Consider the following 25,901-nt stretch of genomic DNA (forward strand, 5'->3'; position numbering starts at 1 on the left):
CCCCGGGTCTGTCACGGTCGAGAGCCGCGGTTCTGGCGCGGTTCTCCGCCGTTTCAAGCCATCCGGGCTGCGGGTTGCCTTCCCCGCGGCAAAGGGCTCGAAGCGTTGGGCTCCGTCCGTCAGCGGGAGCTTACCCGCGGCTCCCTCCTCCGGCGGGGCTTCGCTACCGGCTGACCGGCCCTCCGCCACGGTGTGTGGGCAGCGGGAGGAGAGGCTGCCCCTGGGGCTGTGGTCTTGTGCTAGGACTCGGTCAGGAGTCCTTCCCCCGTCGGGGAAGAGCCCTGCCAGTCAGGGGTGGGGGAGTGAGGGGGGGAAAGGGGTCTCTGCTTGCCCACACGGTCCAGAAAAGAAATAGCGGAGCGAACATCGGCCGGGATCTCCCAAAGCTGTGGTAAGCGGAACGTCTCCTCAGGCCATGGTTTCAGCAGGCGGCAATAAAGACATCGTCATTCTTCTCACGTCCTCCTCCAAATTGTGTATGTTGGACCCAAATACACCCTCTGGCATCTTAGGATAAGCGTTAGGTGTTTTCTTGCAGTCGTGAAGGACTAGTGCTACGAGCAGAATCTTGTTTTTTCTCCCGAGTTGGCCTGACACCTGAGTCTAGCACAGACACTCGTGAAAGTTGTTCTGGGAAGGTTTAGTCCGAGCAGAAGATGGCACGGCTGAGGGCAGAGCGCTCTGCACCACCACGCAGGGGCTGCGGCGCAGGGACGGGTTTGCCTCCCTCCACCTCCGCTCCATCACTAGCATCGCGTCTTCTAGCCTTTATATACGTTTATGTGATTTCACATGAAATAATCGGGTTGAGGTTTGTCCCCACGAGCGGCCAGATCCCCCGTGAACTAAGATCTCTTTCGTGTCTGTGGAAAATACATTACCTCATCCATCACGTAGGAAAATCTGCGTGCAGGTGACCCTTTCTCCACAAATACATGGGGATACCGGGAAATGGGAAGACTTACATCATTAAATAATTCATGTCTTTTTTGTTCAGGAGGGTGGAGGAGGGAGGGGTAGGTCAGCAATTCTTCAAAGTTCAGGCCAAAACAAATTAAAGCATATTATTTTTAGAATAGCTGCAGGTTCCTTTTGGGTGATACAGGTCTTTTTTGGGGGGAAAATGCCATTGAACCCTTTGTGACAATGCTACACACAGGTGTGAGCAGGATGGCAGTTCTCCTATGCCTGATCCTAGGAAACGTGTGAAGAAGGAACAGGCACGACGTCCCAGAACAGAACTCCAGCCCCCTGTCTGGACACAGGGGTGATTTTTCAGATTAGGGCCCACTAGCACACTTGGGATGGTGCGCTGTGGATCAAGGCTCCCTTTTCCCCAGATAACAGCAGTTTTTTAGAGCAACCAGATTTAAATTGCATGGAGAATATCAGAGCGCATATTTGCTGAGCCAGTTTGCTGAACCCACCCCCTCCTCTGAGAATACCCTTTCTCGTTGGTACTGTTTCTTCTCTCTCTCATTGCCACATCCTCCAACAAAGCATTCAGTGACTCTACTGACAGGTCATGACCGCAGGCCACTGAGAAGCAAAAAAATGACAGAGACCATCAGATCAAAGGGCAGACAACAGGAGCGTGTTATACGCTGACGCAGGTGAGGAAGCTGCACGTGAGCTAAGACTGTTTATTAGAGGTGTATACTAAGGTGAAACAATTGCTACAGGGAAAGGCAATGCTGAGGAGAGATGGTGCAGAACATACGATGGACAAATCCTGTTCCCCGTAAGGCCACGTACCCGTCAGGAACTCTGGAATTGGTGAATACGTTATTTCTGCAGATCACCTTCTCAAAGTGCATCTGTAGTTACAGGCCCATCTGTTTCAGTATTTTAAACAATCCCTCTTTGACCATGGCATAATGAGATGTGTAACAGCTGCTGTACCAGTCATGCCCCACCACTGGTACAGGTACCAGTAAGGAACCGCTGGCCATGGCTTTCAGAAATGAGCAATGAGATGGTTTGTGACCCTCTTCTGTGCAGAAAGTAACGTCTCTTTAACATCTTGATAACTTCGAAATGTAGGCAGCCAAAATCAGTGGTCATTTTTGAAAATTACACCTTTGTGACTACTGGGTTTTCAAGGGCTCATTGGTCCCTTGGTTGTACCACGCACGCTCAAAATGGAGCTGCCCACTCCCCTGTTGCAGATGCGGCTTTAAGGTCTCAACCTGAAGCTTGCCAGTAGCAGAGCTGTTACTGCTTTCAACCGGAGTTCCCCTCATAGAGCTGCTTCTGAGGTCATGCCTATAGTTCAGTTAAATAACTGGTACAGTGGCCTAAAAAAAGCTATGTAGCACTTGTGCTGTAAAACACTAACTTGCTAAGCTTTTGCATTCATGCCAGCTTCCCTCACTAAGCGTATAAAGAATTATCTAGCTAACAATAGTCTGCATTAGAGCTTTTGCCATCACCTATTTCCAAGTAGGAGCTACTACAGAACTGACTTGGGTGCTTTGCAGACATTCCTAATGCTTTCAAAGAGAAAACAGTAACTCTTTGGACACACTCAGACCTGTACTTTTAAGGCGTAGAGGCTGACTTTGAGGTTTTGGTATTCAGCTTTCTCAACCTGTCAGCATTTGAATTAAGGGCTAAAATTATGCAATTCTGACTTGTAGTAAGTACAGCATCTGCTAGAAGTTCAATTTTGTGAGTGAGCATTTGTGATGTAAATAATTTACAGCAATAAAAGAGGCATTACGGCAAGCCTTGGTGAGGTGGGGGGAAATTCAGATTTCAGTCAAGCAGTGCTCCTTGTCAGGAGAGGCAATTGAGATACCTATTCTCTGGCACGTTTTGTACGGCCACGAGACACCTACCATCAGAGGCCAAGTTAAACTACCAGGTGAAAGAGAGTGTTATCTTCCCAAACAGACAGCAGACACAGATGCTGCTGCAGCAATCCACTAGGGAGTAGGCAGGAAAGGGAAATTAAAGCTGACACACAATTAGAGTAAAGTGAGTCTGCAAGTGCTCCTGAAAGCCCATGAAAAGCAAATGGAAATCAGGCAGAAGCTATTTCTAGGCAGAATTTGGGGGTGAGAGAAGCAGAAATAGGCTTTTGCTAAGAACTAAATTCAAACCCTCCCAAGAATCCAAATTTAGTGTTTAACACTTCTCGTATCTGCTTGCTTTGTGCCAGCTCACACGCACTAAGCTGCAGCCTGATTGCAGAAATGAAAGAAAAAAAAAAATCAGAAAAGGTTTCTCGCAATTAGCTTAGATAGGCCTAAGGAGCTCTGCCTGACTTCCAACACAGGGAGTACTCTGGAATCTTAATGAAGTTCAAGACAGGTGGAGGGGCTCAGCACCTTTGGAAAATCAGCCCACTTATCTTTGTAGATGACACTGCCTTATCTTGTTAACATTGGCACTTGTCTTGTATGCAGCTGACAGCATGAACTAGCGGATGTTAAACTCATTCATTGTGATGAAGCAGTGAGAGGGAAAATAACTTGAGGAAAGCGGAGAGCAGGAATTCTGCTATCTTAGCCAGTCAGGAACTGCTAGATATATTCTGATACGTGCTGCTGAGGACTTTCCACTGGCTGCCTTCTCCAGCTTTGCAAAACCCTGCAAGCAAATAAAGAGAAGGTGAACACAGGAGCTGGGTACCACACAAAACACTGCATTACAGAGGTCAGTGGAGCAGATGAACGTGCAGGAATGGAACGGAAAAGGCTAGCCAGTCACATTGCATTAAGAGGCAAACAAAGCAGCCGTGTACGCAGTGAGGCAGGTGCCCCTTCCCCTCCTTCTCTCTATCATGAGGCAGAGGGAGGAAAGGAGGCCTCTTTTTATAATCTCGGTGTGGTGGCAGGGTTTCTGGTTGCCACTGTGGTAACTCCTGCCCCATCCAGATAATCAGACAAAACAAAACCATATCCAACCTACTTCCTTGCTGATTTGTTGACAGAGCATACAACTCTTTAGTGTTCCCAGTGGTTTTCATCTCAAAGGAGCTTTACATAAAGCAGTAACTGCACGTGCCACTGACATGCTGCCTCCTTGCTGGAGGAATGTTATGGCTGCAAACAGCACCCAACCCCCTGCGGCAGGTTAGCCCAGGACGCAAGGAGGAACTCTTTAATTACCTTCAGAGAGTACTCTCAACCTCTAAGGACATTTCTCTCATCACTCAAGCCAGCCCTCTGCTTGTCTCCCCCACGTGAAGCTAACACAGCCTGTTTATCACATTATGGCCAGAGATTCTGGCTCTAACCGAGACCCCTGGGACCAGCTCTGGCATGTTTCTAGCTAATTCTGCAACAAGGGTCACTGCTTCCCACTAAAAAGCCACAGGAAAATCCCTGTATGGGTCACTCAGTAAATGTGAGGGTTAAATGCTCTTCATTCAGTAAACTCCATGAGCTCTCTCATCCAGCCATTTAAGCTGACACTGTAAAGGGGCACTCACCTAGAAGAGTTTCTCATAGCACTTGTCACAGTGGACAATGTCCCGGTGGATGAATATTTTATCCAGAAGATCTCCCATTGCTTTGTGGCAAATTCCACACTGCCAAAGGGAAAACAAGGTGGTTGGACAGTAACCAAAGCATCATACAGTAATGACAGTATGGAGGGGGCAGAGAAACAGTCTCTGTATCATTTTATAAAGGTGCAAGGATGTTAAAGCAGTGACCTTTGAAGCTAAACTTTTCTACAACAGAAAAATGACACCGCAGGCTTCCTTCTCCCACACTCATCATTTCCACAGACTTGATTTGTAACCTCTGCAAAGTTTGAGAGATTCAGCAAGACCTGCACTGGGACACAAGGGCCACAAAGCAGCAAGGCTGCCACAAGGACAGGGACATGAGGAAAGAGGGTGCTGCTATTCTATTAGATGACAATAAAGAATTCTCCTGGTTCTAATATGGATTTATTTGAGGAGCTGAAAAACTTTCAGGGACACAACCAACACCTGTGACTGCATGACTTTTTTTTTTTTTTTTGTGCCAATGCGGATGCAAGCATTTGGCACACACTATATATACATTACTCTGAAAGTCTGAGGACAGAATTTGCACCAAGATTCCTCCTCCCACCACTCCATTTCACAGCAGCACACAGACAGCAGTCGGTAGCTAAGCTGGTTTTTTTTACCCTGAAACAGTATTCGTGGCAGCAGATGTTAAGATGCTCTATTATGATCTTAGGGCAGTCTTGGATCTCACGGCTGCAGTAACTGCAAACAGGTTCACTGGACCTGTGAAGGAATAGAAGAGTAAATTCCTCTGTAACACAAGCTGATTCCAGTCCCAGTGCTGGTACCAGAGGTTTCTGACCTACCACCAGGACCGCTCTCCATGACCTACCTGCTTCTACACATATCTGACTGTGTCAAGTGACAGTACAGAGGGACATGTGTTATCCCAGGGATGCAGAGACCACAACAGCAGGGCAGTACAGATCTTAAAGTCAATGTCAATGTATTTTCCAAAGATCATTTACACTTCATGCTGTTATTTCACCGAACACATACCATTATTCTAAAAAAGCAAAACCTTAAAGTAATTTCTGTTTAACAGTTTGCTGAAACACCCAAGGCAGCGCCAAACTGTCTTACCTCTGCAGGGGAGCACTGGACAGGTAGCTGTGGTGGCTGTAGGTTGCTCTTTCCAAATCAGTCAAATCCACAAGGCTGCCACTGGAGACAGAAGGCAATATCAGCAGTTGACAGTGATACATGGGAAAAGCATCTCAGATGGAATCATCAGTCACTAACTTAAAGTCCTAACTGCAATGTCCCAGCTGCCTGTTCCTTGGAGAACATTGGTCCTTCCTAACCAGCTCTGAAAAGGCACCTCCCTAATAAACAGGGCCATGCTGACAGACAAAGTGGGGCTGTCAGCAGCCATATCTCCATCTTTGCTGTATTCATGCTGCAGGTTCTCCATAGGGGTGGCAGTATCCTGCTCCCTGCCCCACACCACAATCACTGTGCCTCAGGTCAGAGAGATCCAGAGTCAGCTCTGGGCTCAGCCTCACAGATAAGGTTTGCAAGCAGTAGGCACCTCCAAGGGCAAGCAGAGACAGCAAAGAGCTGGCAGCCCCAGCACCTAACTTCAGAGCACTGAAAAATGTGTCTGGCTGCTGCTGTCCCCATGGGGAGAGGCAGGATGTGGGCAGTGTGGCTGGGAAATAGGGGCACACACCCTGAAATGGGGCCCTCTCAAGCCTGAGGCCAAGGGAGGTGGCACAGGCGCACAGCAGCTCTGCCCTGCAGGCTCTCCCACCCTGTCAGCTTCTGTGCCAGGAAGAACAGGGGGTGTCACAAAGCTGATGCTGTTAGTCCCATGTGAGGGTCTGGCAAATGCAGCTCAGGAGGGGGCTGAGAAGACCTAACAACCTTGCCAAAACAAAGGGAAAGATACTGCTCCCTCTTGCTCTCTCCCTCCTCCAGTATGTTTCCAACCATGTGCTCCCACCTCCTTACTCCTTGCTAGCCATCAAACCCCTCTGTGAGCCAGGTTGTCTCATTAAAACAACAGAAAAGGCAAGACCGGGTGGGCTGTGAGCAGGGATAAAAAGAGGGGGAGCAGGAGAGGAGGAGGGGGAGCAAGGGCTCCCCTGTCAGTGAGAGCCATGGCTGCCTTGGCTGTGCTCTCCATGGATGCACAGCATGCTGTCCAGCACGTCTGGAGTTGGGACATGCACAGGTTGTGACCCAGACTACAGGGACCAACATATTTTCCACTGGCTGCTAGATGAGATTGGCAAAATCCTGTGCTGGCTGCTGGACAGGCAACCTGTGAAATCCTGCCTCCAATACACTCATCAGTAAAACTTCTCTGGCCTTACTGGGGTCCTGATGTTTACATATGGATCCTATAAATAGCAGCTATTTTCACTGCTTACTAAACTCACAAATCCTGAACTATTATGCAGGAAAAGTCAGGGAACACGTCCTTAGTCTCGCCTAGCTGAGTGTTCCCTCTCTGGCTTCTGTTTGCCTGTGGTTTTTGGACACTGCAGCAATACGCTTATCTTTGGTTGCTGACATCTGCTTTGCCGACCTATACGAAAGGCTAGAGATTTATGGAGTCTGTAATCAGCTACCACAGTAATGCCAACACAGCACTGAGGGAGGGTAAATGCCAGCAGGGAGGCATCAAACTGAGTGTTAACAGGCTGCCACATCAATGTAAGCACAATGTACATAGGGCCAAATTCTGCTCTCAGTCACATTGGTGTCAATCTGGAGTAGTTTTGCTCAGTTACCTTTGGGCAGAATACAAAAGACTGAAGATTTAAGCTTGAAAATGGCATCTTTTAACTTCTAACTTATAAATAACTTTTTCTGAGTGAGAACCCGCAACCTCCACATTTTTCTCACCAGTTCCAATCATTTGTTTATGTGTGCAAATGCACAGTGAAGCCTGACAGTGCCAAATATGCAGCCTAAAAAACTGCAGTGTAGTGTTTTCAACCCGTCACCTACCTTAGAGGCCAACTCACTTAGAGGGGGAGTTTACCCCTCCACTAGAAGCTGTGGGACAGAGGTCCTCCTGTCACCACAAATGGACTAGACAGCCCAGTGGATTGCAGAGATATCCGTCTGGGTCCCCAAAGCAGCACTGCTGTCTTAGCAAAACTCTCTGCCCACCCAATGTAATAATCCCCCCAGGGCTAATTAGCTCCGGCACAATGGCATGCTGACACAGTGCTAACTGTTCCAGATCGGGAACTTGCTTGGTGTGTGTTAGCTGGCAAAGCCATATGCTGTTGCTTTGCACATGTATGTAGACACATGACTGTCTCTGGATACTCCTCATACCTGCCATAGCGTGGGGAGGCTGATAACTCGCTGCTGTTAACGTACTCCTTCACAAAGAGGACCCCTTTTCTAGGAACAACAGAATGAGAAGCATTTGCATTAGAAAGGAGTGGAGCTAATGAGAGACAGTGCAAGGGACCACATGTGTGCACTTGGACACGTAACACATGCATGAAAAGGTGGAGAGTGAGATGCTGTTGTTCTTGTATAAATACTGAATATCAAGCATTCTTGCTAAATAACACCTAATACACCCCTCTAATTAACCCACCAAAACAAATCAAGTTAATTAAAAAGAATGGGATGGATAATATAACTCTTTCATCCAGTTATCCCCTGTTTTGCAAGGATAAGTCTTTTTCACATCATGTCAGGATTATGCACACAATAAGTATTTAGAGAGCTTGTGGTTCTGCCTATTAACATTAAAACCCTACTGGCACAGCACTACTTACAGTGACTGTTTTGTCACTGGAATATCTCCAGCATTTTCATCCATTATAAATTGCTACTGGTTTGCTTTGGGATGTTTTTGCTTACAGAGCTGACCTTTCTTGTACAGTCCTCCCTCTTTAAAATTCTGATTTCAAAATTACATGCCCCCATCTGTCTGTCTGTCTGTCTGTCTACAGCTCTGTCACAGATCGAGGGGAGACACTGTGCCCACCGGCTGTCTTCCCAGAGCCATGAAATGAACTAATCAGGCTCTTTCTCCATGGTGCATTTTCGTTGCTGCCTATAAGCTATGATTAATCCTCTCTTCTTATATGAGCAAACTAAGCCATGTCACAGCTAAGGAAAGAAAAGAAAAGCTTTTTTTTTTAACCTAGCATAGACACTTCCCATGTCAAGTGTTTCAGATGAGAGTCTCCTACTTAGACAGGTGTTGTGATAAGCAGGCTGTAGCAAGGCCAGGAGGACCCAAATATTGCCCATCGAAGCCTATGCTGACCCCTCGCCACTTTGAAACCCCTCTCTAAATTGTGTAAAACTGTGCAGCAGTTTTCACCTCTGAGGTGGAGCATGTGGAAACCACAAATCCCAGAATACAGCTCTGAGTTAGCTGCACTGTGACAGAACACTATCTTCTGTAATACATGACAGATCAGGGTCCTGTGACAGCCCCACTAAAATCTGATACACTTGCTGTAGACTGCTCACTTGCTCATGATTCACAACAAGGCAAAGAGTCTTCCAAGAGCCCCACACCTGTGATGTGTGGCACAAGGAGCTCCATCGTGTCCTTCCAGCTATAATGTGTTATGGAGGATTCATGATTTTGCCATGCTGAAGAGAAAAGACACAACTCATACAGTGAGCTACATCCTGGTCTCAAAAAAAGGGCAGCTGGAGAAAAGGACCCAGCCCATCTCTCCCTTTTGGGTGGCTCTGGCCATGATGGCAATGTCTGTTCTCTTAGCCAGAAGTGGCTGAGAAACGTCCTGTGGCCCAGATGCCAAGCAGCAAAGCCTGGCTTGTCACCAAACAGGATGGCTGCATGCAAAACCTGTATTGCCATGGAAGGATCATGACCACCCATTGCTCTTTACCCGGCAGTGCTGGAATCGGGCTGGTACCCAGAGGCTGCTAGGCTGTTGTGCGATAAGGTGGCAATCGGACTGCAGATCCTCTCACTCGAACTTGACAGAAGCCTGGCGAGAGAGAGAAAAGTCTATGGGCACTGGAAACATGGGCCATGACATGATCCAAGCTGGCAGCCAAGAAAAGACCTACCACTGCTGTTAGGAGGGTGCAATATTAAGGCCCTTAAACATACAGATTAATTCACCTTTATCACAGACCAAAAAGGCTTCTTTCTCTTTTTACATCTGCCATGTAACAGTACTACTTCTCTGGAGAAGTGATTTGGAAAAAGTATCATTTATAGGGCCATGGGAGAAAAGACCAAACAAGATCTTCAAATAAGTACAGACGTTAAGTGAATCATGTAGCCTGAATGGGAGCAGCTATGGAGAGAAATGGCATGCAACATATTGCAGGAGAGGAGGACATGGGGACATATTGGCCAAAGTCCAACATAACTATCTCCAGCATAACTATCCCCAACTTCATAATTTCAAAAGCTGCAGAAGGGAGAAAGCAGCAAAACTATGGCTACTAAAATGTCTTTGGAAAACAGCCCTGCCTATCCACTCAGCAATGAGACCTGTTAAGTTTGCCTTGCAGGGATGAAGCTGATCTTGCCTGGAGCCAGTCCTAGGCTATCCAAGGATCTTGTGCCTCCTGTTCACACCCACAACATACTCCCCTTTACAGATCCAACACTCAGACCTATGCTGGTGCCTCCATACAGTGTCAGACTGCGTGTGGATGGACTGACACTGCCATGAAGGACTGCAGAAAGCCCAGGGTAATGGTATTCCATATTGGATACCTCCTATCCCTTCCAACAGCCTTCTTCTGGGACCAGTTCAGTCATTTAATTATTGATATTCTGGAGAGTGTGATCCTCTCTCTCGACATCTCTTTTTTTCGGTAGCCTCTGCAAAGGCTGATTTCTGGTCAAGGGACGGTAGCCAGGAACCAGCCCTTCATTCTCCTCTCACTCTGTTCTGGCACCCCAAATGGTGAAAAAGCTCCAGAGACCAGAGACGAATGTATCGCAGACCCTGTGCTGGGTAGCTGAGTAGTTCTGTGCCTCTAGATCACACATCCACTCCCCAGAAAGTATTCATCTCTCTTTCAGCTCTTGGCTTTGCTTCCTAGCTTCTCTTCCACAATAGTTTCATGGAGGTTTCCCTCACAACCATGAAGACTACCCATTTACCTGGTGCTGTTACAGTTTAAGCTGTCCATGTAGAACGGCACCCTGTGGCTTCTCTGGGAAATGGACATGATGGTATCTCTGGGAAGGGAGTCGTGGCTATGAAAGGAAGTGATACAATCTCAAGCACTGAACTTGAGCACGTGAGGGATTCTCACAAGTGGTGAGAATCTTGGCTAAATGTCTCCCTGCTTAGCATCAAAATCACCCACACACCACAGCCATCCATGCAAACAGCACCTCACTGCACATGATTAGATCCAGGGAACTAGTAAGAAGTGGGTCAGGACACCAGATATTGAATAAATGCAGCAGTGGGGTGTTCTTTGGGTTAACAAGTCTGGATTCCCTTTGACTTCTTACCGTCCGGCTGTGGGATTAAATTCACAGTGCCCCCTGGCACTAGCGCTGTCATATCTGCTGTTCCTAGGGCTGCTTCTCCCATCATAAACTCTCCCTTCGTAATCTGGGGTAGGTCTGGTAAGGAAGCACAAAGCCCTGATTACATCGTACCAGGAGTCACTGGAGTCCCCACATTGGCTAATATTTTGTCTCAGCAGTCACCATCATGACGCATTCTCCCTTTGCTCTGCCTATTTCACCTGTGCTGGTTCTGCAGCTGCAGCATGCATACGAAGCTCTGAGGCTAGGAAAGCAGACTCAAAATCTAACACTTGAGAGTAAAGCTGAAGCAGTTCATAAATCGATATATCTTCAATATTGTTTCCTTCCCTAGCACTCACCAAAACCACCACTGCACCATCTGCATGTATGAACTGCTGACCAGCTGGCCCATCTGGGTGTCAGACCTGCACATTTTCACTTTTCCAAGACAGAACTCATTATCGGAATGGCTTTAACCTGTGGGCAGAGCTCAGGCTCTTTCAATAGAGAAAATAAGCTTATAGCTTATGGTCATTCTTCTCTTGCAAGTGCCCTGGGGCACAGTTTATGTTTATATTGTATATCAGCACTTTGATCCTGATTAAAGCTTCAGGCAACTGTATAACTTAATGTTAAACAATGCTGAAAAACACTGCAAATCAATGCTGCATTAAAGAGAGAAAGAGGGACAGGCTAAGCTCACCATAAGATGAGAAAAACCCTGCTCTGGGCAAGACATGCATTTGGTCGATGATATAAACCCAAGGGCAGGAATGAAGCGCAAGTTTCTTGCGCTGCAGGGAGACATGTCAGCATCACACAGTGCCAGGGGGGTTGATAACATGCTATGAAGTACAATAGAGGTCTGTTCCATTTTTTCTAGTCCTAGTCTGCAAATGCCTCCAAAAGCAAATGAGGGCTTTGTGACGCCAACTTTCTGAAAAATGCTAGAAGAGGTGAAGGCTACATCTGGATCACACTAATGTAGATATATATAAAAATAGTAGTTATAAGTGTACAGCTTGTCTCTTATGTCATTGACAGTCATGAGAAATAAAAAATAGACTGCTCCTGAATCATCATCTCTGCAGTCACAGAGGAGAAGCAGATGTGGTCTCTACACATCTGTCAGGTTTCCAGGCACCGTATAGGTGGTCTGAATACAACCTGCCAAGAGTTCTCCAGTGTTACAGAGCAATTATCAACTTAGATCTCCTAAATCCCTTCCTCAGCCCTTCAAGTCCAAAAATGATCTTGTTCCATGTGTTGCGAGACCTGGCAATACTGTTGCTCCCTCTGGGAACAAAATCCTGTTCTTGCTTCTTGACGCAGTGATTGTACAACCTGGACCAGAGTTTCTGTCAAATATTTCTGTGCCAGGAGCTTTCCCTGTCCCTGCATCTCCTCCCCAAACCCTTACCTTCTGGTGCTGAACACTTGGCTGTCTACATAGGATGGGATCCTGTGACTGGGTGCTGACACGCTGGTGCTATAAGGCTGGTGGTCCTGTACCTGGCAGTACAGTGGCTTGGGATGCTGGGTCTCATATGCACAGAGAGCACTCTCTTTTGAGCTGAAGTTAGACCTGCTAAAGAATTAGAGCCAATTTGACCATAAAGCCAGTGACTGTATTTGCTATGACCAGCTCACACAAGGTTCAGAATTTGCTGAGGCTGGATCATGCCTCTTTCTACTGGCAATAAAGAAAACCTGGGACACCATGCTGTTAATAGGTTCTTAAGGTCAGGGGAAATGGCAGAGGTCTGTATTACTTCCCCTCACCTAGATGAGCTGAATTCCCAGCACAATGCAATACTGCAAGATTCAGCAGTCATCTAAGTTAATCTGATAACTGAAATGAAATACGAACAACCATATGTGGGTGGAATCCTAAACCTAATATTCCTTTTGTCAGTATCACTTGATTAGTGTACACTGGGCAAATTTACATAGGTTCAGGACTTCAGCCAGGTTTGTATCAAGAAGGAATGGCAAAGGATGAGGATTTGAGAGCCATTGATTGGAGAAACAAAGGAATAGTCCCACTGTACCTGGCTGCCACTGGGTTAGGCTCATTGTGTCTCCAGTCTCCTGGGCTCTCATGGTGACTATCTGTGGTGGGGTGGGTTTGTTCTTCATAAGCTGAAGTGATCCTGGTCAGGGAGGAAAAAGCCTGTTAGCAGCTTTAGCACTTGTGTCTAAATCTGTCCACTGCGGTGAGTAAATGCAGTAATATCATGATTATGTCAGTTTCAGAATTCACTAGCCAAGAAATAAGCATTTGTAATGCCTTTGAACAGGGCAACAGGGAGAACACAAGATGTGCAAGACAGCAGTAAAGACATGCCTGGTCCCCTGGCTCCATACCTTTCCCGGCATGGGTCAGATTCATTTGCACATTGGGTCTCTGGAGCAGTGATGCTGCTTTCTCTTGGTAGAGAGCTGGACCTGCCAAGACAGAAGACCATTATAGTCTGCAGAAGTGCTACTGCACATAGAATTACTGTAGGATGTGGATGCTAGCCCTGGTGAATCTCCTGCCTCAAGAAAAGTACAATATCCCTGCATGGGAATATGCCAGATAATCCAAAGATAAGTGGAAAAAAAAACCCTGGGGGGAAAATACAGATCTCTTCAAAATTAAGGCTGAAAGGAAAGAAAAATAAATCTCCTGGTGAGCATCAGTTGCCTGTTTATTCTTTCCAAACTTGACATTTTAGCTCTGGTCATTTAGTTATGATCATTACAGGTTATCCAGTACCTCTACGTTACATTTCAGATTGCTAAGAGCATGAGCTGGCCTCATTTGGGTACCGTCTCAGAAGTGTATCCACTAGTTAAACGCACTGCAGAGCCATCCTGAATTCACACCTGTCTACATTAATCTAGGAAAAAGTTTGTTCACTTTTTCTATCTGGTTTTGTATGTTTGTGCACACCAACCCTTCTGGGAATACTGATACCCTGTAGAAAATCTGAAATGGGCTTAGATTACTGCATCAAAACTGAATTTAATTAGATTCTAAGAAATTAATTCTCAAAATGCTTTCAAAGCTCCTACCCAGAAACATTAAGGTTGATGAAATAGGAGGCACCCTTACACTTTACTTGCTACTAGTTGAGGGCTTCCCTTCACCAGCATTAACTCGATCCCTGCAAGTTCACTAAGGGGGTAAGCCAGAAAACGATCGGTACAGTCACCCAAGTGAAAGCAAGATCAATTTATTTTCATTCCTTTGCAACAAAAGGTAGATACCTTAAATTCTTCTGGCAAAACACTAATGTTCACTGAGTTATAGTCTCCCAGTCAGGTTGGGATGTTCTAAGTGCCTAAAGAAGATGTGTTTGTCCAGGAGCTCAGACTCAAAATCAATTTACTGAAAAGAGTGAGAGATAATTCCCAAGTTCTGCAGTGGAGTGATGCTGCAGAAGCACTCCTGACTGCTCCCTTGGTAAGCCTGACCCAAAGTGGCTGCACTTGGAAGCACTGAGACTCTCAGATCAGGACTCTGCATTTCTCTCAGTAACTTGGTAAGCTTGAGGGCTTATCCAAAGGAAGTCCGTGGACTGGGGGAGGCATGGAGTGGGCAACACATGGAGTTTTATCCATCTTGGTCACTTTGCTGGGGGGTACTGGAGAGAAAGGGAAAGTTTTCTCTCTAACTTTTTTCTTCAGCAGTCTAACTTCCACTCACATCCCCAGGGACTGGGAACAGCTCCTTCTGCCTCCCTGCATAATGAAGAACTACAATTTGGAGTATTTGTGGTACATCCAGGATAGCTCCATTTGTCAGAAGAACCCAGGAGGACAGGACACTGACACCATTGCTCTCTCCCTGCTGCTTTTCCCAGCACTCCTTCCTGAGCTCCCTCCTCCACAGTCCTCACTAACCACACACTCTGCTGTCCCAACATGCGCTATGTATCTCCATGCACTCATGAAAAAAGCCCAGCTTGGTGACTCCTAACCCCAAAACACAGCATCCTCAGTCCCTTCTTCAGAACCACCTGCAGTAAATTCCCCACGTTCTCTCATCAGAAAAAGCAAGCCCATTATTTGTCTTACCATCCTGAATTGACTTCTTCACTCTGCACACAGGGCGATATCTCCTTGTTAATGTCCATGCTCCCACTAGTGTTGTCCTTGGAGCATGGCATGGACCTGGGGAAGAAGAGCAGTCTGGTTTACAAGTTGATTTCAAAATGGGTTGCTCACTGAAACACATGTGTGAGAGAAGACCAATTTAACCAAGAGCCTCAACTCTTCAGATTTAGGAGGAAAAGTATGGACAAAAGCAAAGAAATCCACAAAGTCCTTCCATTTGGACATTTAGCTCTGCACTGTTTTGCACAAGGCAGACTGAAGGCACCAAGACAGCCACTGCAAACCCAGTGGAGTCACAGGTCAGTGGGAAGGAAAATGGTCCTGTGCCAGGGTGACCAGGGTACAGCCTGAGACCTGACGCTGACTGGGTAAGTTCAGAAATGAGACCCAGTGTTACCATGGAGGTATTACTCCATGCCAGATTAGGTTGCTTATTGGCATATGTCTCTAGAGGCAGTCTCTGCTTCCAAATTTAAGGTCTAGGCAGCAACTCCTGGCAGTCCAGCTGGACAGTGTTTGATGCCTCCAGCTAATGAGGATGTTTTCTCCCAGGCTTTCATATAAAACCATGGTAAAAGGTTCACTCAGTAGAAGCAGCACTAGAATCAGGCACAAAAGGGGAGCCTGGGAGATTATTTTATCAGCATATGTATGTGGGGGGAGACATGCAAGGAATTAACCCTCATCCTACAGGAGAAGGCGGGGGGGGGGTAATTATCTGATTCCTTACCTAGACATGCTGAGTTCAAGTTCAGTATGTTCCTTCAACCTGGGAGGCTCTGGGTGGACATCATGGTCAGGATGTTCTTGTCCCCTCTCAATATGGTTGTTTGAGTCTGAAAACCTAAAATAAAGATCTGTGCTTAAGGCAGTGGACAAAAAACATGCTGGGGTGGGTAGACATCCATTCCCTAGACAGGAGCCATCAAGCAGGGAGCAGGAGTCACTGTTTGGCCACAGCTATTCCAAACTGCCCCAGTACCAGATCTGATGGGAATCATGCGTACAAATCCCACTCTAGCTTGCAGGATTGCAGCTAAAGCCTTTCATCTGAGATTGTCACAGAAGGAAAACATTAGGCACAGGAGAAAGCACTCGTGCCAGAATTCCTTGGACTGACAGATGCTTCTAACACCTCAGGACACACTCACACATGATTTTGCAGCATTCGTAAATATTTGGATAGTACTTGCTGAGGTCTCTGGGCAGCAGAAGCTACTGCCTGCCACTGAAGTACCAAGGGAACCATTCTGATGCCAAAGGACCTATGTCACATGCTGTCAGTGCAGAAACTGTCTCTTGGACTTCACACACTGTGTGAATCTATCTCATCCAACTGGCTTTTCCCATCAGTACGGGTGGCATTGCCTGCTGTAATGTGCCGTTTTAAAGTCCTCACTCCTGGGTGCAAACCAGAGGAGCCGTTCTGTGGTCTCAGTTACCTTGGGAAGAGAGCAAGACATGAAGAATTATGAAGCGAATAGATACTATGGGTGAGTCCTACCGACCACTTACCCTTCTTGGATCAGATCCGGTTTATAGTCATCTGAGGCCTGCATGCTCTCATGCTCCCTTTCTCTAGGGGTCTTCCCCTCTTTGAAATCTTGGGACGACCTGGCAAAGGAAAAGAAACCGCACTTGTGGCTGCTAGGCACAAACACCTGAAAGCTCAGTTCAATGCACACTGAGAAGAAAGAAAGTCACAAGGCTTTGATGGAGGATATTCCAAGGGCTAAGCTGTAACCAGCACAATGAAGCACTGACTTCAGCATGGCACAAAGCACTGCTTAACTGCTTGAAACTCAGAATGGGTCAAGCAGCAACATTTTCACACACTGAAATTAGCTTTTTAAAATACCAGTCCAAACTATGTTTTCTCTAGCTATGTTGCTTTCTAGCATGAAAGTAGACCTGCAGGGTATCAGATTATTTATTGTGGCTATATCATACATCAGGTTGTATATGCCAGGACAGGCATCACATCTGATACAGTGTCTGATAATACCTGAGGCTGAATTTGAAATGTTCCTTCCTGTCCAATATTCTGAATTTTTTTTTTTTGTAGCCAGACTCCCTCATTCAGTGTATCTAATTATACCACTCAAAACAGCTTCATCTCCCCTGGCCTTTCTAGCTCAAACTCCCTTTTCTCAGGATGCATGCTGACTTTGCACTGGACCTTTGGAGTAACAACGCTGCTGTCTCTCAGAGAAGAGTTAGATCTACAGGAGAAGGAGTCATTCCAGCGTGCAAAGTTCAGAGGTGGACTCTGAGGGAATCACTTGGGAAATGGCTGTGTTGGAGCTGTTTTCTGTTCCAGAAAAAGTGTATTATACAAGGAGACCTGACCTAAGTCATGCCATCAAGGACGGATGGTAAAGACATGGAAGTCCAAACAATGTTGGACTGAGGAGAAATGTGGCCTATTCCTAGTCCTCCTGCCATGTACAGTTGGCATCTGAAATAGGCATTCAGTGAAGATGTCTAAAAGGGATGGGATAAAGTATTCAGCATTTCTAGAAGGATCTTTTTTTCTCACCTGTGGCAATAGAGGGAGTCTGAACAACTACTGCAGAGCAAAACCTCGCTTTCCTCAGCAGTCTCCTGATGGGGGAGACTCCTCCCTCACTACAAGTCTTTTGGCAAAACACCTTTTAGCTCATTGGGTTTCTGTTTGCTTATCTCATGGGGTGGGAACCCCTCCGGGGGAGCACTGTGACTGTCTCCACTAAGGTTTTAGGGTATACAGTGCTGTAGAAATGATGATGATGATAGCTGTTTAGCTGGTTTTCCCGTGAGTTTTTAGAGACCTTTGCCATCTCTGCACTAGGGTGAAAAATCCAAAGAAGTACTCAAAAGCTGTAGCAGTCCATGCAAATGGACTCCCAGGAGTGCACCCCAATTGTCCTACTGCCCCAGCTCATATCTGGCTCCGTGCCTTGGGCTTCTCCCTGCAGAACGCAAGGGAGAAGAAGTGGGTGAGGTGCACTCATATCCCACCCCAGGACTGGTACAGGATGCAGCAGACATCTCTGTCCAGAATCATAAGCAAGGACAGGTGGAACTGAAGGGAGGTCAGAGCTGAACTGGGCCACATGCAGTAAGGCTAGGGGCTGCTGGGAAGAAATTGGGAAATTTTAAAAGCATTTGCTATGTGGTTAGTCTTCAGTGAACATGGCAGGAAACGTACTATTTCAATGGATGCTGAAGAGAGGAGCAGTTTAGAGCTGCTTAGACAAATGGCCCTTATTATGCTGCTGTTCTTGTGCTCAGTATTTCCTGAGCAATCAGTATTTCCAAGGCTTTCAGCAATGAGAAAGAACATATTAGCAAACATGGGGTTAGCATCCCAGGACCTTACATCGCTTCATTCCAGTAAGGCTTGCTGTATGCTGGGACCTCAGGACTTGTGTATCTGCTCTCTTGGGTGCTGCTTCTCTCCTCATAGCCCAGGACAGATCTGATAATCAAAGAAAGGCCCATTACATCTTTAACAACTGGCATGTGAATCATTGCACTAGTGAATACTAACTACTCACCAGGCAAGGCTTGTGTCAAACTCTACCATTCACTGTCCCACACCAGGATTTTTCTCTAGGGACCATATTTAGACTACAGTTGCATTTCAGTGCATTTCAGCTGCCTTTCAGCTCCCTTGCTGCCACTCCAGCATCACTGTAGCATTTCACTGGATTATCAGCAAATGAGAAGGTAGTAACTGAATCCCACCAAGCACACAAGCACCAAGAGGAAAAAAAAAGCTGGGGTGCTTGGCTCATATCAAAGAAGATGGAGGAGGGATACAACGCAAACCTCTTGGTTTATTTTGCAAGCTGTGTTTTAAACCTCAGCACAGTTGCCTTCATCCTTGGGACAAAAGCTGTGAAAAGAAGACTCTTTCTGTGCCTGCCCATTCATATTTCCCTTAATCGTCAGTATTACTCATATGCCCATTAAATTTACCACATTCTTACCCTTTAAAGGAATATTCTGTGTCCTCCAGGTGCATAGGGGCTCTCTCAGTAGGAGGAGAAGGGACATCAGACTGCAAGCTAGACCTGTCATAAAAAGGAAGGCATCTACAGCTTGATAGCTTGCCAAAGGCTTCAAGGGGTAGTGTGTTAGAAATACAACACTGCACTTTATATGAGACCAGAAAACAGAAAGTAATTTTCTCAGAGAACTGATTTTCCTTCAGAAAAAACATTTTCATTATCTCTAATCAAGAAGAATAGAGGCTGTTAGTGGAACTAATGCAGTTACTTGGCCTCAATTCACACATGTCTTGGCTGGATACATGACTTTTCTGGCCTGTCACAGGATCATGCACCTGGGACAAAGCACAATATGAGTAACTTTGGGGAAGACATTCCTACATTACTAGCAGCAGCTCTAGGTCTTGGGTTTTATACCATCCTACTGGGAACCTTGTGATCCTCGTCACCTCAGCTGGGAGGTTTGAAGGCATCATTTTTTCACCTCAAGTGCTTTGGTAAGCCAATACATGGAGTCAAGTCCCAAAATAACAGACTAGAGTAAGTGAAGAAAGCACCTTCGGGGAGATTAGTGTGTTTGGTGTCAACAGCAGTAATTCCTTCCTGACTCTGTGCCTCTGACATTGTCAGGGGAGCAAGCATGCTCTAAAAAGCATGTGGAATGGAGACACTTTTGCGATCAATGCTAAAAGCAATGACAAAGCTGCTGTTTCTGCTCCCAGGCTGCTTCTGTAGAAAGAAGTTGATGTGTAACAGTGAGCAGAAAGAATGCTGTTCCCGCTGTTTAGCCACCTAGGATTTTCTGGATCCCCTTGTTTTGTTGCCCAATTTAGATTCTGCTTCCAACTCTCCTCTGGAAGAGTTACTTATTTCCTCCCCCCAGACCCGCTCGCTGCAAGCAGCATTGTGAGTACCAGCACCAGGCCCTGACCTTGCAGGTTCAGACTTTGCATCATCCAGGTAGCGAGAGGTCTCATACTGACGGTGCAGCTTGTCTGTAGCATCTGCAGGTCTGTCCCTGCAAATGGAGTTGGACTTGGTAAGAGAGGGAGTTTTGTGGATCACAGAAGGAAACTTAGCAAGTTGGAGAACAGAGCAAGAAGCAAAAATATCAAACATGAGATTTTTCTGTCTCAAACATAACATCTCTTCCTCCTTCCTGCTTAGCTCAGTAAATTTCCTGCAGCAGACCTGAAGGGCAGAGACATAAATCCAACCAAGTCACACTAGTGCGAGGAAAGAAGCTGAAAGATCTCAGTCCATTTTGAGCTGGTGGATCAGGTCCATGACCACTTTGCAAATGCATGCAAGTGCTGCTCCCAGAACACATTTGTTAGGGCAGTAGTAGGTCAGGAAAAGACCCCTCTCACTCTAAAATCAAGGAGAAAAAGTGTATTTTACACTGTTAATAGGTTTACACTTACTTTGGTGGGTAAATTCCATTGGTGGCTTCTGTGTGTTCAGGATAACTGAAAAGGAGAGACGTCAACTTTAGAAAGCATCTTTGGTTTGGGTAACGTTCTACAATTATTTTCTTATGCGTTTAATAAAAGAGAGAGGAGGAAATCCCTAAAACTTCCCAGAGATGTTCCTCAGTATATTTCTACAGGTAAAATGGCAAGAAACTTGCAGGAAATTCAGTGTGTATGAACTACAAAGGAGCATTTAGTAACTCTGAACATCATCAACATATGACAGATGCCAGTGGTATGGAGTCACCTAGAAATTCAAGCCAGGGCTCTTCCAAAAACAGTGGGATGTCCTACAGCCCACAGCTGCCACACAGGCACCTCCATCTGCATGCACAGAAGGGAAGGAACGGCCCTGACATTCTCTGGCTTGTCTCAGGGGAGATGACAAAATGAGGAACTTCAGGTGTCTTGATCCAAAATCGTATGTTTCTGTTTTCTTCTTTCTGGGCTGTGGGTACTGAACAGCCCATGAGTGAACAGCTATCACTGAACTTCTCCCCTCCTGCATACCACAGGGGCAATGCATTTCCTCCCTCACTTCTACTTTGTCGGGCAGGACAGAAGCACAGCCACTGCTCTCCGCATTTTGCAACCTTTCTTGATTTGTAAATCTCTAAATTTTTTTCCAGTGAGGGTGCAGACTCCCTAGAAAAGCTGTGAAATGGACTGCCATAGAGACTGCCACATGCTGCCGTAGAACAGGCAGGAACTGAGTTGTTTTAGTCGCCTTCAGTGGATCACTGAGAAGTACCCTCAGATGCAGAGGTTTCTAGATCAAATTAAACCAGTGTTTTCTAGAGAGGGAGGTGTGCCTCCAGCAAGGTCCACTGACAGTGGGAAGAGCAGCGCAGTGTGGAGCCCAGGCTAAGGAGATCCACTGGCTATCAGCTTGGTTGCATGCCAGAAACACTGGTGCCCATGGGATGGGCAGGATCCTGCCAAGGACAGGTCCTGGAGGGCTGGGGGCAGGTGATTCTCATACACACAAAGGGCAAGCTGAGCGGTGATGGCAGATTTCATTTGGGCATTTGGAGACAACCACCAGCTCAGTTACACTGTATTGCCTGTGACTATGGGATCTTTAGCAACTTTCCACAAGACCTTAGAGTCAAGACACAACTGTTCCTTGTCACAGAACCTTTTGGGTTGCCAGCCAGTTTACAGGATGTGCAATTTCCTTTTGTGTCTGGGTTTGTGGTTGGGTTTTGGGTTTTTTTAGGGGGTCTCTTGTTGCAAAAGCAAATAGGTACGTGGAGGTTGGAGGCCTGGAGATACATTGAGTATGAACCTCTTTACACTGTTAAAAAAAAATTACATTCCAGAATTGGTTTACATTTAGGAATAAACCCAGAAAACGCAGAAATGACCCACAAAAGTGATTACTTTTTTGTATCATAGAAACTAAAGAAAAAAACTGGAACAAAATATCAAACGATTTTATTGAAGAAGGTAGTGTTTTCTTTTTTTCCCTCTTCTTAAATAAAATTTTAGAGAAACTGCTGCAGTTCTGCAAAGCACAGACTGAACTGTGTTTTTCCATCAGTAAATATCCATTCAGAGTTTCCAGACAGCACAAGAGCAGCAGTTTATGATTTGCACAATGCTCAAGTCAATAAATTTCAGACTAACTCTACCTTCCATTCGTGGAAACCACAGTTGCTCTGGGGGCCAGTTCATCCCATGGGAATGGCTCAGACTTTTCCTTCAGAGATCTGTCACTAGAAAAAGGAAAATGCCAGTGAGGTAAGACCTGACAGAATTTATATTGTATCATCCTAGAACAGTCTACTAACATTGAGTTAGGAGGAACACAAAATGGGGCTAACTCAATATATCAGGATAGGAAGGGCCAACCTTCTGGGTACAGTGGGCCTGACTGCAGTTCACGGGTTACTTAGAGAGATGTGTTGCTCCCTGCAGTGAGGTATTGCTAACCCCTTTGCTTGGGCGAGTGTAAGTACCCTACAACAGTTGTTCCTTCTCTGCTCATGGGCCAGAAAGGCCTTCCTACAGGTCCACCAGCTGGACTTTCCACCCATCTTTCACTCCCACAGACCTGTCAAGCTGTGCGTCTGTCTCTTTCCTTCCCTGCCAATTACTCTCTCTCCAATTTTAGGTGGCTTAAGTAATGAGGCATCCACTAATTTCTCTGAGAAACTGACTCACAATTAGGAGCAGCTATGTGACCCAAATGACCCCAAGCACAATGAGTGCATTGTAATCAGGCTGTCCCTGCAATGACATACAAGGATATATTTATGGGCCTCAGTTGAATGACCATGACAATAGTCCAGCCTCTACCTTTTCTCAAGCACTCTAGACATTGCTTCAGCCTGAGATAGTGGTTTGCGAACATTTCTAGCCTTATCTTCACTGATGGAGGTGGGGAATGACTTGGAATTAACTGTATATGCTACAGAAACTCATTTGGTGAATCCAAGCCTTCTACAGCTGCTTAAGCACAACAGAGCGAAAGGTGAGGCCACATATACAACTCTGATTACTTCAGTCTAGGCGTAGCCAAAAATTCAGAGTGGTAACACTGAGAACAAAAAGATCCCTGCTAATATGGGGTATATTTTAAAAATCTGAAATGCTCCTGTGTACAGTCCAGAAGATAAAGACTACTGGACATAAGCATACAAGGAGGGAGTGATCTCTCTCTCAGGACAGCCAGAAGCTTCCCTGCCCTCAGCTTCAAGTTCCCTGTTTCACCTGTGCAGCTACACAGTGTCAGAGCTCTGCCCCTTAATGTGTCCAGCACCTGTACCCGTACTGTTAGGTTCCCAGTCAGTTCCTTCTTTCTTAGGTTTTCCTCCATAACAACAGAGCTTTTTACACTTTCCCATTGTTCAGCCACCCCTTCAGACTTTCTACAGGGTGCAGAGAACCAGAACCAATGTTAGCAGGAGCCACCACCACTGAGGTTCAACACATCTCTCGTAGGTGGAAGAAGCTCCCCAGGGAACAGTAGTGGGAGGGCAATTGGAGCGGGAAAAAAAAAAAAAAAAAGCATGAAGTAGACTCTTTAGGGACTGAGCCAGAGAGGAGAATCCTTGAGGGAGGTGAAGGAAGAGTAGAGAAAACTGACAAGTTGCAGCTTAGCCAGCAGATGATGCTCTTGGAGTGTAGCCCAGCACCATGACTGGAGAGATCCCATCTGTTTGAGACCACCAGCAGGTATATACTATTTCTGAGCAAAAAGCAGGGTTACGCCTTATGTTCAGCAGCACAGATCAGCCTTTCTCAACCACTTACCCATCCCCATGCTGTGACACAGTTTCAGATGAGGATTTCCCATTAGAGGCCTGTCTGTTTTCACCATTTCTGAAAGCAAAACAGCAAAAACAATTAGGTAGGGAGATGAGGGGACACAATGTGAGGCATAGGAACTGCACAGCAAGGTGTTTGTTGGAAGTGTGCTATGTACAGTGCAGGGATTGGATTAAAATGAAAGCCTGATCAGTTTAGGACATAGAAAGGTCTTCAGCTTTTGGGCTCATATTCTCATCACAAAGAACTGGGTAATGTTCAACCTGTGGGAGGCCCACAGCTTCCATCTGGGTATATTTCCTCCCAGATTACTAATGCTTTTGTAAAATGCTCCTTTCTTAGATTCCCTATGCTATAGTATTTATTATTCCATGACTGCACTGTGTCCAGAACAATCGTGTATCTGGGAAAATACCACCAAGCAGAGCCAAACTCTCCAGTGCAGCATGCCCCTTGCTATCCTTAGCGGAGCTTTAAGATGATGCAAGGTCAACAGACCTACCTGATTTCAGTAGAAGTGGAGATTCTCTCTGAAATTTCACTGAAGGATGTGGTTGGCTGGCTCTTACTGCCTATTTCAGGGCTGCAAGAGAAGGCAAAGAAAAAAAGCTGTCATTCCTGAACAAACCAGCTCCCCACTGCAGCTAGCCAAAATCTTCCCGCATTGAAGTGTTGCTTTCTGTGAATAAATAAAATGGAAAACAAACATCAATGTTTTCAGTACACTCATTTACAAAGTTGTCTTATCAGAAGCATTTTTTAAATTAAAAAAACTGATATTTCCAGGAATATCTGCCTTCAGCCAATGATACACAAAGAATAAAAACAACAGAACAAGGTCAGTAACCAAAGCGCTGTTTGCAGTGCTGTGGAAAACTATTTCAACATTGTTTATACTATAGTCATGAATTGAAACAGACAAAGTTGAAAGCCACTGAAAATTATTCCCCTACACATATTTGGCAAGAAAGAGTTCAGCATGTCTGGGTTTTTTCCTTTCAGGTTTGGAGCACTTCTGTCAGGATGTTGTCAGATCCTTGCAGGACATAACATGCATTTCAGACATAAAATCTTTTTTAAAACAGCTGCCTGTATCTAAAAAAGTCTCCCAGGTACAAGACTGACAAATTTGCTTCATTTCATCTCCCAGAGGGGTGCGCACTGAAGTCTCTGACCTACAGCGACATGTGGGCTGATACAGCCACAAAAGACGTCCAAGACATCCTGGCTGTGCTGTAACACTTACCTGGAAGGAGACTTTGCTGTTGTCTTTGGCTCATTCCAGGAAGACCCAGCGGTGGTTTTTCTCAGCCCATTAGTACTGACAAAAAAACCCCAAGTAACAAAGCATTAAAGACAGAAGATCTTTTAGGTACCTTCTCCTGTGGGTGGACACATCCTGCTTTCTGGCCCACAGTTCTTGTGTCTGCTTCCTGGGCAGTGAGGCCAAAACCTGCTGTGCAAGGACTCACACACATAGTTGTCCCTATATGCACTGTTGCACTGATGTGACTAGTATCTGCCTTTCTGCTGAAATACTTGGTCTTTAGAAACTGGCTTTTCCTATTTAACACAGCTGGAGCTATTTCTATCCCCAGTGTCTGAGTTTGCACTAAAAATCAATTTCCCCAAATGTATAGATTAAAGCTCAGTGCAGTCACAAAATTGATTTCACTATGTGCACTTGTGTAATATGTGAGGAAAGGAGAGTAACTGCTTCCCAGCGCTGTCTTAAACCTGCACCACAATGGCACAAAATTGCTACCAAAATTCATGAGGCAGCTCCCTCAGCCTGAAAATAAAGCATTTCGGGCTGAAAGCGCCCATTTATTGGACTCCCTGCTGCACCCACCAAGGACCAGAGTAGCAGAGAAGCTAATAATGCTGCTGCCTGGCATCAAGCCACCCCTCAGAGCAGGAAGAGAGAGCTGAATCCCAAATTAAATGAATCTGCTTGAAAACAGAGAAGGATTCTCCCTCCTAGGGCAACCATTTCCATTTCAGCCAAACATTTCTGCATACTGGTCTCACTCAGCCCCACACCACGTGCCAGCTATTCCTGACCAGTGCAGACTAAGGGAGGGTGT

At 45.9% G+C, this 25,901-nt stretch overlaps 1 protein-coding gene across 9 annotated transcripts in view; it reads right to left on the reverse strand.

Annotated features, from left to right (window-relative positions):
• Positions 1-1,614: 1,614 nt before the first annotated feature.
• ZNF185 (zinc finger protein 185 with LIM domain) overlaps positions 1,615-25,901 on the reverse strand; it is a 51,536-nt gene continuing 27,249 nt past the window's right edge. Inside the window, exons 12-33 of one of the 9 annotated variants that reach the window (XM_069810831.1) lie at positions 25,061-25,135; positions 24,317-24,397; positions 23,800-23,868; positions 22,176-22,259; positions 20,494-20,538; positions 20,001-20,087; positions 19,049-19,132; positions 18,436-18,534; positions 16,590-16,688; positions 15,805-15,918; positions 15,036-15,131; positions 13,338-13,418; positions 13,022-13,123; positions 12,391-12,555; positions 10,950-11,063; positions 10,590-10,685; positions 9,352-9,453; positions 7,802-7,870; positions 5,591-5,671; positions 5,128-5,230; positions 4,439-4,537; positions 1,615-3,594 (exon numbers count right to left, since the gene is read on the reverse strand). In XM_069810831.1, the coding sequence (XP_069666932.1) occupies positions 4,439-4,537; positions 5,128-5,230; positions 5,591-5,671; positions 7,802-7,870; positions 9,352-9,453; positions 10,590-10,685; positions 10,950-11,063; positions 12,391-12,555; positions 13,022-13,123; positions 13,338-13,418; positions 15,036-15,131; positions 15,805-15,918; positions 16,590-16,688; positions 18,436-18,534; positions 19,049-19,132; positions 20,001-20,087; positions 20,494-20,538; positions 22,176-22,259; positions 23,800-23,868; positions 24,317-24,397; positions 25,061-25,135 (1,945 nt within the window). In that variant the 3' untranslated portion in view covers positions 1,615-3,594. Of the gene's footprint in view, positions 3,595-4,438; positions 4,538-5,127; positions 5,231-5,590; positions 5,672-7,801; positions 7,871-9,351; positions 9,454-10,589; positions 10,686-10,949; positions 11,064-12,390; positions 12,559-13,021; positions 13,124-13,337; positions 13,419-15,035; positions 15,132-15,804; positions 15,919-16,589; positions 16,689-18,435; positions 18,535-19,048; positions 19,133-20,000; positions 20,088-20,493; positions 20,539-22,175; positions 22,260-23,799; positions 23,869-24,316; positions 24,398-25,060; positions 25,136-25,901 lie in introns of all 9 variants that reach the window. The other 8 variants (XM_069810829.1, XM_069810834.1, XM_069810832.1 and 5 more) reach the window with 8 other exon arrangements.

The sequence above is a fragment of the Haliaeetus albicilla genome, chromosome 23 (genome assembly GCF_947461875.1).
Source record: "Haliaeetus albicilla chromosome 23, bHalAlb1.1, whole genome shotgun sequence".
NCBI classification, from domain to species: Eukaryota; Metazoa; Chordata; class Aves; order Accipitriformes; family Accipitridae; genus Haliaeetus; species Haliaeetus albicilla.